Source organism: Poromitra crassiceps (genome assembly GCF_964638095.1).
Source record: "Poromitra crassiceps genome assembly, chromosome: 19".
Lineage (NCBI taxonomy): Eukaryota > Metazoa > Chordata > Actinopteri > Beryciformes > Melamphaidae > Poromitra > Poromitra crassiceps.
Genome location: NC_139646.1, coordinates 6665406 through 6677069, shown reverse-complemented (window position 1 = coordinate 6677069; position 11664 = coordinate 6665406). Strand labels below are relative to the sequence as shown.

General features: G+C 42.5%; 2 protein-coding genes across 2 annotated transcripts in view; both read left to right on the top strand.

Moving 5' to 3' along the window:
- The window catches only part of myo15ab (myosin XVAb), a gene marked incomplete at both ends in the record, with an annotated part of 75369 nt that extends 71310 nt beyond the window's left edge, over positions 1-4059 (top strand). Inside the window, 6 exons of the mRNA XM_083655748.1 lie at positions 1-101; positions 503-636; positions 2097-2230; positions 2328-2461; positions 3469-3609; positions 3958-4059. The exon at positions 1-101 is cut by the window's left edge and continues 60 nt beyond it. Coding sequence (XP_083511874.1) covers positions 1-101; positions 503-636; positions 2097-2230; positions 2328-2461; positions 3469-3609; positions 3958-4059 — 746 coding nt within the window. The remainder of the gene's footprint in view (positions 102-502; positions 637-2096; positions 2231-2327; positions 2462-3468; positions 3610-3957) is intronic.
- A 1513-nt stretch (positions 4060-5572) lies between these two features.
- On the top strand, positions 5573-9036 carry alkbh5 (alkB homolog 5, RNA demethylase). Its single transcript, XM_083655590.1, has 4 exons — positions 5573-6898; positions 7006-7086; positions 7193-7318; positions 8056-9036. Exons 1-4 carry the CDS (start codon positions 6180-6182, stop codon positions 8213-8215), a joined length of 1086 nt encoding a protein of 361 aa, XP_083511716.1. The 5' UTR covers positions 5573-6179; the 3' UTR covers positions 8216-9036.
- The last annotated feature ends 2628 nt before the right edge of the window (positions 9037-11664 follow it).

Sequence of the window (11664 nt, the reverse complement as noted above, 5' to 3'; positions counted from 1 at the left end):
AGGCAGTGGACAGCAACTACAGCTTCTGGTTCAGACGAGTTGTCTGGACTCAGCCACTCAAATTTGACAATGAGCTTTGTGTTGCCATGCACTATAACCAGGTACAGCATCGCACATGGCTGACATTTCACATACTGTTGTATACACTACCAGTCAAACGTTTGGACACACCACACGTTTCATTATTTTGACTATTTTCTACATTCTAGAATAATAGTAAAGACACCAAAACTATGGAAAAATATGGAAACTAAGGCATTATGCAGTGACCAAAAACGTGTTCAAATCAAAACTATCTCATAATTTACATTCTTTGCTTTGATGGAAAAGCAAATGCTTTGGAAAGAAATCCATACATATGCATCAACTTCACAATTTATGTTTGTCTTGTGTGTGTGTGTGTGTGTGTGTGTGTGTGTGTGTGTGTCTGTGTGCGTGCGTGCCTGTGTGTGTGTGTGTGTCTACATGTATGCAATTGTGTTTGTGTGTATGCCTACTGTAGATCCTGCCTGACTTCTGTAAAGGCCTACTAAATGTGCTTCCACAAGGAAAAGTCAGCGATCAACAGTTCCACCAGATCTCCAAGCTGGCGTCTTTGCAGCACAGAGCCAAAGACATTATCTTCGTCCCAAGCATGTGAGAATACCTCCACTAATAAAGGAAAATGTTTGATGTGTTTATTCTAATCCACCTGAAGGTAGAATGTTTGACACTTAGCAACCATCTCAGGGAGAATAAATTTGAAGCCGACTTGGAACTCTGGCTGTCCCCGATCAAGCCACAAGTTAAAAGAAAAATGGGTGTCATTCTCAACTCTGAATTGAATTTTAAAACTCACATGAGCAATGTTACCGAGATAGCTTTTGATCATTTCAGAAACATTGCTAGAGTCGGACTCTACCTTTCCTTCCTACCTTTCCTTAGAGGATGCTAAGGAACTAACTGACTCATGCCTTTGTATTTTCACAGTTAGACTACTGCACCACACTTTATACTGGCCTACCAAAAAACAAAAACAAAACCTTGATCGGCTGCAGCTTGTCCAAAAGACCAAAACTCAGCAGCAAGAATTTTAACCAAAACCAGGAAAAGTGATCATAACACCAGTATTAGCATCCCTGCACTGGCTACCTGTAATGTTGAGGATAAACTTTAAAATGATTTTGTTTTTAAATCCTTAAATAGTTTAGCACCTTCGTATCCTTGAGAATGCCTGTCAGTGTATGTTCCAAACTGCTCACTCAGATCACAGAATGCCTCCCTGCTAAAAATATGCAAAAAACAATCAACAAAAAAAGAGCAAGAAGCATGGTGATGCAGCTTTCTCCAACTATGCAACCGACCTCTGTTGAAAGTTCTAAGAAGCAGCTAAAAACATATTTTTATCGCTTTGCTTTTAATTACTTTACCCATATTTAATAATTATTTTATATTGTTCTGTCTTTTTATGCAGAGGTTTTATTTGCTCTTGTTTTTATGTTTATATACTTTGAGCTGCATTTTATTTATGAAAGGTGCTATACAAATAAAGTGTATTGTTATTATTATTATTATTATTATTATTATTATTATTATTATTATTATTATTATTATTCTCTAAAAGTATCCAAATGACAAATATCTAAAAGGATAGGCTTACATAGAGGATTGTAAAATTCCAGAAATCCATTATACACGTAATCATTAAAGGAAAAGTCCAGGCTAAAACACTTTGACACAGCTGTCGGCGATGGACTTAGCATTTCTGGTAAAAAAAAAACTAATTAAAATGTCTGAGGACCACCTTCCCAAATAAATGGGGGGGGGGGGGGGGGGTAAAAAACAAAGAGGATAAAAAATAAACTGGGCTGTAAATATGTGTTAAGCTACTGTCAACTGGGTGGTGATATTCAAACGTAAATGCTCACATTTAGATGTAGCTTTGTAAATTAAAAAAAAACTATATTTGTTATTTGAATCTAATGTTCTAATGTAGTCATTTTGCAGTACAAATGCCTCCATGGCCCACTAGATGGCGCTCTGAAGCCCACCAGTGGGCCTCAGCCCACTGGTTGACAATGGCTGTGTTAGACTTTGTCTGTTCCCCTCTCATGCAGCCATGAATTGTCGGAGTATATCGCCCCTCCTCTATTCAAGAAGCAGCCCCCGCAGCAGTGGGTAACCATGGTGACGCAGCACATACAGCAAGTACAGACCCTGAGCCCCCACCAGGCCAGAGCACAGTTCCTGGGTAAGATCCTGGGTGACTTTTAAAAGAGATGAATGTGCAAACCTTTGTGCCTCCCTTGTTAAAGTGTGTGTGTCTGTGTGTGTTTGTGTGTGTGCAGGGCTGATCAGTGCATTCCCCATGTTCGGCTCCTCCTTCTTCTACGTCCACAGCAGCAGCTCCACCACCTTCTACGCCCCCTGCATCCTTGCTGTCAATAATAATGGCCTTCACTTCCTGCACAAAGAGACGCACGTGAGTAGGGATGAAACGATTACTGGTTTAATGATAAGCCGTGATACAACTCCTGATGGTTAGTATTACAGTTTAATTATCATTAAAACTGTGTTTTATTGCCGTGCTTTAATTTAAAACACTGTAAAAACTGTCCATCATCAACCAAGTTAAGCAACAGTCTCCCAGACACAGCCTGCATCTGGGTCTGAGCTTTCAATATAAAACTTGGTTAAATGATTTCAGCATTTTCAGCACATTTTAAGAATACCATGATAATACTGTACTGATAAAAAGTACAAAAAAGCCACGCACATCCAGTGAGGGGTTAAAACCAGGTGCAGGACCGAAGTGCAAATAAGTAATACAAATAGAAATAGAGTCCGCACACTGGCAGCTGCTCCCAAATATTTATTTGACCACAAAAAAAGGTGACATTTTGGGCAAAGCCCTTCCTATGCTGTATTGATAACCATGATAATTTTGGTCACTATAATCATGATATTACATTTTCATACCATTTCATCTCTACGTGTGAGGAAACACTACACACACACACACACACACACACACACACACACACACACACACACACACACACACACACACAAATATTGATAAAAATGTTGATCTCATCAAGTCCAGAGGCACATTCATTCATTTATATATACAAGACAAAAAGTTTAAAAAATTTAAAACATTTACCTGCCCTGCAGGTTTGCAGAGGTTCCCATCTTACAGCAGCAGAAACAAAGTGAGAGGATTTAAAAGAGATAGATATTTAGAAGAACGAGATGAGAAAAATATATAAGAAACAAGAGATTGTAAAATAAGAAAAAAAGGAAGAGGTTAAGAATTGTATATTTCCAGCTGCTGGTTTGGAGGCAATCCCAGATATGACCTGACTACACAGCCAGGTTTTAAAGGTTTTATCAGCTTGTTAAAGATGACAAGAGAATACGGTGCAACTGTAAATGAAGGATCCAATTCCATACAGTGTGTCACAGTGTTTGGTCCCTGTGGTGCAGGAGCTGTTGGCGGTGGTCCCCCTGGTGGAGGTGCAGTCCAGCCGCACCCAGAGGCCCACTGCAGGAACTAGCTATCCGTATGTAGACTTCACCCTGGGAGACGCGAACACACAGCGGGTTACTCAGCTGCAGCTGGAGCAGGTATACACAAAGGCACACTTCAGAAGCCACTCACGGTGGTCCCCAAACCCAACGTTGAGAACCACTTTTTTCTTTCCAGTCTATTGTTATTTGCTTTTAGATTGGGAATGCATATATTATTATTACTCTGGATTCTATGGTTAGTGTGCCGCCCTCTTCTTGTTGTCGTGGTGGTTGTAGTACTTGTTGTTGTTGTTGTGTGTGTTTGTTGATGTCTTGTATCTTTTTTGTTTAATAAAAATGGTTGAAAACCGACGAAGCCACTCGCAATTTTCAAAAGTTGACATCAGTCGATCTCTCTTGCGATCTCTCTACTGATCTCTCTGCTGACGCTGTGTGTTTCCGCAGGGCTTGGAGTTGTGTCGAGTCATCGCCATGCAGGTGGGGAACATGATGTCGGTGCGGGACAAGAGACTCACCCTCCCGCCCAGTGAAATCACCATGTTGTAGCACAAAGCTCACTCAGTTCCACACTCACGCTTCTATTGCTCAAGCAATCACATAGGCAAGTGTACACGCACATATACAGTTTAGGCCAGTGATTCTCAACCCTTTTGAGCCGGGACCCCCGCAAAAAATATGTTTGGGGTCCGCGATCCCCACCGTCCACCGTGTTTGGAGCCTGTTAGGCCATAGTTGTTCATTAGCTGCACCTGTTGAGTGCCAGGGTCAGTCTGCCACATAAGATGACTTCCGGCTCCAGGAGGCATTCACAAACTCATTTCACTATCTCACTCAAATTGATTATATGACTACACTATGTCATTTGCACGGGAGATATAATGGAAAAATAAATATATATATATTTTCTTTTTCATTTTTGGGCAGCCACCCCACGACCCCCCAAAATAATCTCGGGTCGCGACCCCCAGGTTGAGAACCACTGGTTTAGGCAAGTGCGCACACGTATGCACATGTACACACACACACACACACACACACACACACACACACACACACACACACACACACACACACACACACACACACACACACACACACACACACACACACACACACACACACACACACACACACACAAAACGCTCAAAATAACCTACCTCTACTTGCCTTCACGTGTTTGTTGTGCATAGCTTACACACAGATATAATATGTGAATGCAAAATTGTGTATTATATGCACTGCAATAACTGAATTAAGCAGCCTAGCAACAATGGACGTTAATATTAATTGATATTTATTTTCAGGTTGACACCTTTATAATTGCACTTACAGTATGTTACTTTTAATTGATCATGTTGAAGATGTGTCCTCTCTATGAATACTGTTTTATGAACAGTGAAGGAAGCTTCACAGGCTTCAAAGTTACTCCAAAGTTTTATAACTGACATGTGAGCACAGTTTTTATTTTTTTAAGTATATTGTACACTGTTTGTAAATCTTAAGGAATATTGATGTAAAGTGTTGTTTTCATCTGTTGTAAATGTGTTCATTTGCTTACTTTGTAAAGGACATTTTTATCACAATAAAATAAGCAATTTTAAAGGGAGAATCATGTGCAGTGTGCACAGTTTTGTTTGTTGATAAAAGAAATATCTTAAGGATGATAAAAGCAAGCATGTGGGATAAATACATATAATTGCAATGAATGTACAGTGAGGACTTCAATGAGGTAAATTAGAAGTTACTTGGACAAAATTAAAAATATTGGAGGGTCCCAAGCACTGAGCTAAATAAAGGTCCCAAGTCCCAAAATGGGATTTTATTAGTACTAGTCTAGTCCATGAGCCAATACCCCAAAATTCACCCACGGGGCTCATATTCTCGTGTTTTTTTTTTTTTTAACTTGCTATACATGGTAGCTTAGTGGTAGTTATCATCATTGCCTGTAAATGGTCTGTCTCTTGTGATCGCCCAGGAAATGTGATAGTCCCTCCCCAAAGTGGCAGGTTGCTTATGAGCATGCGCAGACCTCTGTCAGGTTACACGAGTTTATTTTCAGCCTTCATGGAGACGGGTCATGATCATGATATGTGAACTGCCTCTAAGCTTTGCATGAGTCTATGCGGGGCCCGAGAAGACACGTTTCTGGACCACGGAGGTTTGGAATTTAGCATGAACATGTGAAATGCTGCGTGGCTTGTCGACATTACCAGGCGGCAGCAGGCATCAAGCCAGGCTACTTTAGCTAACTAGCCAAGTAGCTCAGCTAGCTAACGGTAGTGTTAGGATCGTGTTTGGCTGAGTGTGCCTTGTTGTCATAGCATTTATTACACCTTATTTTGTACGCGTCAACAACTGTCCAACGACAAAGCTTGCTACGTTTGACACCTAAGTGCATGTTATTGCACAGATAGGGCGGTCGAGTTGGCTAAGCTAGCTACCTTTGTGTATTGGGCTCTATGCTGTCAGCGCTGTGACGGCTCCTCCAAGCTAGCAACATCAACATCCACCATAAAAGACTCCTTGTTTTGACACCTAGCCCATTCATACTGAATAGACTGCGTTATTAACCCGCAGTGCTGAAATGCAGTGCTGATTTAACGTTACAGACCTAGCTAACTTAGCAGCTTGCATTTTACTGCGTCCAGTGCATTGTTTTGAATGACATGGCAGCCAGCAGTGGATACTCTGACTTGAGGGACAAGCTAAAATCCATGACCCCACACAGAGACGAGCCTAAAAATAAACATGCGGATGGGACAAATGGCAACGAAAAGGGTCGAAAGCGGAAGTTCCGGGAGTCCGAGGATGACGAGTTCGATCACAGTGACGACAACGGGGAGCCCCGCGAGCAGGAGGCCCAGCGGGTCAAGAGTGGCATCCTGCAGAAGGGCATCTTCTCACTGGAGGAGTGTGCGCGCATCGAGGAGAAGATAGATGAGGTGGTCGCCAGCGCAGAGGCTGGACTGTACCGTGAGCACACCGTGGACAGGGCGCCCCTCCGGAACAAGTACTTCTTCGGAGAGGGGTACACCTATGGAGCCCAGCTGGAGAAACGTGGACCGGGCCAGGAACGGCTGTACCGCAAAGGAGAGGTAGACGACATCCCAGGCTGGGTGCACGAGCTGGTGATCAAGCGGTTGGTGTCTGACGGAGTGATCCCAGAAGGCTTTGTCAACAGTGCGGTGATCAACGACTACCAGCCGGGGGGCTGCATCGTGTCACACGTGGACCCTCTGCACATCTTCGCACGGCCCATTGTGTCCGTCTCCTTCTTCAGCGACAGTGCGCTCTCCTTTGGCTGCCGCTTCCAGTTCAAACCAATCCGTGTGTCGGAGCCAGTGCTTATCCAGCCAGTGACGAGAGGGAGCGTCACAGTACTCAGGTAAGACAACTGTGAGATGTAGGTAGGTGTATTGATTGAAGTTAAGGTATTTTATGAACGCCCACTCCTAAACTTGCTGGGTCACTCAAAGTTCCTCTCTTTCCTAGTGGCTACGCTGCAGATGACATCACCCATTGCATCCGACCCCAAGACATCAAGGAGAGGCGTGCGGTTATCATCCTTAGGAAGTGAGTCAACATGCAATCAAATAAGTATTTCCATTATCGTAAACTGTATCAGCTCGCCTCTTCATCCCTGTGTGTTTCTACTGTTGTTCTTTCCTCGGTTTGTCAGGACCAGACCTGATGCTCCTCGCCTGGATGCTGGTACTCGTTTAAGTTCCTCCCTCACAGAGAGACCTGCTCCTCTGAAAGCCAAACGCTCCCACCACCGAAGAGCAGACCCTGATGCTGCTCACAGGTATACATGCACACATACACGAAAAAGAAAGTAGAGCACGCACATCCGCTCTGTAGAACAGGTGCAGGACAAACCACTGATCAACTTGAAAAATACAATAAATCCCGCACACTGTGTAGATATGCTCCCGGCAGGTTTATTTGTGGATTAACGTTTCAACCTTACGAGCTTCATCAGAATGAAGCAGGAAATGGGAGGTTCACTTATATAAAGATCAACAAAGAATATAGGGCAGCTGAAGACACTTAACCCAATACAAACAATCAAGACCATTACAGACTATTAGTAAAACACTGGTACAGAGTGCAGTATGCTTCAATTATCAAAACACAATAAATATACATTCCAAGAAAGAAAAAACTAATGCATAATTTTCCACTGGCAAATGGACTGCATTTATAAAGTGCATTTATAGTCTACCGACCACTCAAAGCACTTTACAACACATGCCTATATTCACACACACATTCATACACGCATGGCGGCACGCTACTACGCAGGGTGCTGGTGTAACCGTCAGGAGCAATTTGGGGTCCAAGGACACACTGACATGTGGACTGGAGGAGCCAGGGATCGAACCACCAACCTTCTGATTAGTGGGCGACCTGCTCTACCGCCTGAGCTACAGACTAATGTACTTAATTTAGTCAGTGTAGGAAATGTATCCTACATGTGTACACATTCAAAGGAAACCGATAAGTCTGTAACCATATTCCCCCACGTTCTCTCTCCACCAGGCCAAGGGTTCTAGAGATGGACAAGGAGGAGAACAGGCATCCATCCGTATCCCGCCACCGCCGCCATAGCAGCAGCTCAGAGAACTACTGGAGGCGTGGCCAGGATTCTGACAAACACAGAGAAAGTTCAGGACGCAAAGTCAAAATGAGACGTCACTGAAGACACTTAGACACGCGCACACATACCACACACTAGTTATTTTATGCGTTACAGTTAAAAAAAAAATACCATTAGTCATCACTTTCTCGCTCCAGTTTTATTCTGCCATGAGGAGCACAATCGTCGTGTTGTCTGTACTTTGATTTGAGTCTTGATTGGTTTTGGTTGTACATTTGTTTATGGGCGGACTGCTATACTTTATTATAGAACCCCAGTTACTACACTTATGCTCTGTTAAACTGTTCAATTCCCCACCTTAAACATTTTTACTTCTGTGTTCATAGAAATCAAAATGGCATGTATTTTTTGTAACCAAGATGTATAGACCTTAAGAGCTAAAAGAGAAGATGTAATTATGGACTTGTACAAAAGAAAACCCGAACTGTAATGTAACTTGTTATAATGTACAATACGTTTGTATAGACTTTGATTGGGGGGGACTTTTGTGCAGAAAGAAAACCTGTACTTTTTTTTCCACACATACAGTTTTGATCCATACCTGCACTGTGCCATCCAGATCATTCCTGTTCATAGGAGCCTCCCTAGTTCAGTTCTAGATGCAGCACCTGGCAGGTGTGTAACCAAGCGTCGTTGTGTTTGCGTTTGGCTAATCTGTGACGCACACTCTTGGTACAAGTCACAATATGGTGTAGCAACTAATCTGACGCTGTATGGGGCATTGCAACATTGCCTATGAGGCCTTTTTTTACACTCCCACCTCAGTCTTAAGATTCTTTACCTTAAAGAAACCGGACGTTTATATCGCTATCTCATCAGGAAAATTGCATTTTTCCAAATTATATTATTAAATTGAATGATACTTGGGCCAGTTCAAAAAGTGACTTGGAACAAAAACAACCTTGTTATGTCGTGTTTGAATTGATCTACAAAGTCTGCTGAAGAGAAATTCAATTATACAGATTGATTTGTCCTTTCAGTTTGCGGTATAAACACAGCCAAATTAGTTCCTTGCTGCCGTCTGACCCAGTCAGCCAACATTTGGCAGAGCTTGCCGTTAGCCGACTGCTACTGTAGTTTGGAGTTACATAGGAATAAAAATAGACGTGGTTTCTAAACATTCTAAAAACTGGATGGGTGTTCACGCTGTTGTGTAGGACAGTTATCTCTACATTTGTAAACATGGCAATCTTTACCAAAGGTTACAAAATGAGCTGAGATCAATATCTGTGTTGAGATGGCCAACAGTCACCAAGAGACATCCTGGATCTGCTCTGACAGTGAATGGGAAACTAAACTGACTGTGGATACAGTTGCAGTAGCTACATGAGATGGTTTCTTGGGGATGGGAAAGTAGAAAAATGCGAGCACACTCGGAGAGTGAACAAAGAGGTCCGGTGCACGGCACGAGTACAGATTAAACAAGAAGAAAAAGCCAGCACTCAAAAAGTCCTTTTCAATGTTTAATTTACCTCAGTCAGGAGTACATTACATACATGTTTCGGCCCTACGGCCTTCCTCAGTGTGGTGAGGCCTTCCACACTGAGGAAGGCCGTAGGGCCGAAACATGTATGTGCTGTACTCCTGACTGAGGTAAATTAAACATTGAAAAGGACTTTTTGAGTGCTGGCTTTTTCTTCTTGGGGATGGGGCCACATTTTCTGACTTGTAACTGTTAGCACAACAATGAAATGAAGCTCAAAAAGTCTAGGGTTCCACAAAGTCGGCCTCCCAGTCCACTAGCCACATTTCTTTAGAAAGTAGTTGTCCCTCATCCCTGCTGCCTTCTCGGGTGTCTGGTAAGGAGAACAACGCACTGGGACATTGGTCAGTTTACTGCATGGGAGCACTAATTATTCACAGTTGAATAAGGGAACTGTCTGCTTATTCAGGCTTTCTGGCCACCATAAATAATGTAAATTGATTTGCCCTCTACTGTAATTTGTTCTATATTTATAAAAGATAATGCTATCTGGCCTTAATTACACCCAATGTTAACTAAGTTCAAATGGGGGGGGGGGGGTTGAGCTGCAAAAGATAACGAAATGTTGGCTATCAGACAGAGCCATCCCTCCATTCTCAATGTGTGACTGATACAGCAAACTTCTCTGAACATTAGAGTAGAATGAAATTCACTTTGAATGTCTGATCTGTAGTTTTGTGATGTCCATGCTGATGGTCAAGAGAAAGACCTTTCCTGAGGGGATCTGAAGAGGGCAACATCACCCCAAATCCATCTTCACTTTAAAAAAAACATGCTCAATTTGCATTTACCTTCCCGGGATTCACATTCAACCAGATAGGAATCTTACTGAATATTGCGTGAATATGTTGTTAGGTCCTGTAGAGCAGTGGTTCTCAAAGTCGCGTCCTGGACACCGTCAAGGACCTATAGGCCCTTTTCACAACAACCATTTTTAGGTGGTAAAGCAGGTGTAACCAATAACATTAATGAGGGCCCTGCCACTGGAACACCTAAATGGAATGGAACCATCATTAATTAATGGTATTGTTTACACCTGCTTTACCACCTCAAAACATTTGCTGTGAAAAGGGTCTATATACTATGGCTATTGCATTTCAACAAAACATTGCTGTCAGTGAGGTACATGCTAGTGGTTCTGTCTGTCAATGTGCCTGGCATTACTGTGCATATAGTGCAGTGGTTTCAAAGTGGGGTCCGGGGGGTCCCCAGCAAAAAGGAATTTATTATTTTCACTAGAATTCCATCCATAAGTGACTGTATGACTATTTTGATCATGGATTTCATACACTTTATGTAATAAAACATCTACAAGTGTGACAATCCTCCCACTCTCCTGGCCCTGTCTTGCAGGAGCCTGGTTTTGGGGACATTAGGCTGATTGGGTGCACCTTGGCCCGGTGCACTCATTGGACTTAAGAAGACAGACGATAGTTTGTGTTGTCTAGTAATTAGTACTTAGTTTAGTTAAAAAATTATTGTTTTAACTTTCACCTTAGTGTCTGACTCCCCTCATATGTTACAACCCGGCTCAAGGAAGTAACAAATAAGGGGAGTCATACACCAAATTAAAAGTTTAAAGAATAATTTACTAAATAATTAACTAAAACTAAGAGGAAATAACTAGACAACACAAACTACATTAAACAAACAAACAGAACAAAAGGTGCATCTGTGAGGAGGGAGAGAGACCGAATGGTCTGAAGGTCTTCTGCCCACTGCACTGGGCCCAGCCAGGTGCACTCAATCAGCCTAACGACCCCAACACCAAGCTCCTGCAATGCCAGCATAGTGGGAGGGTCATCACAAAAGCTAAAACCTTATCAGATGGGGACCCCAGGATATAATCTTATCAAATGGGGGTCCGTGGTCTAATTTGTGTCAGTTTAGGGGTCCTTGACATGAAAAAGTTTGAGAACCACTGTTGTAGAGCCATACTGCCCAGATGTCAATAGAACAGTCTCAGAATTTGTGAAGTAACATCATTCAAATAGAAATATGCTCTCTG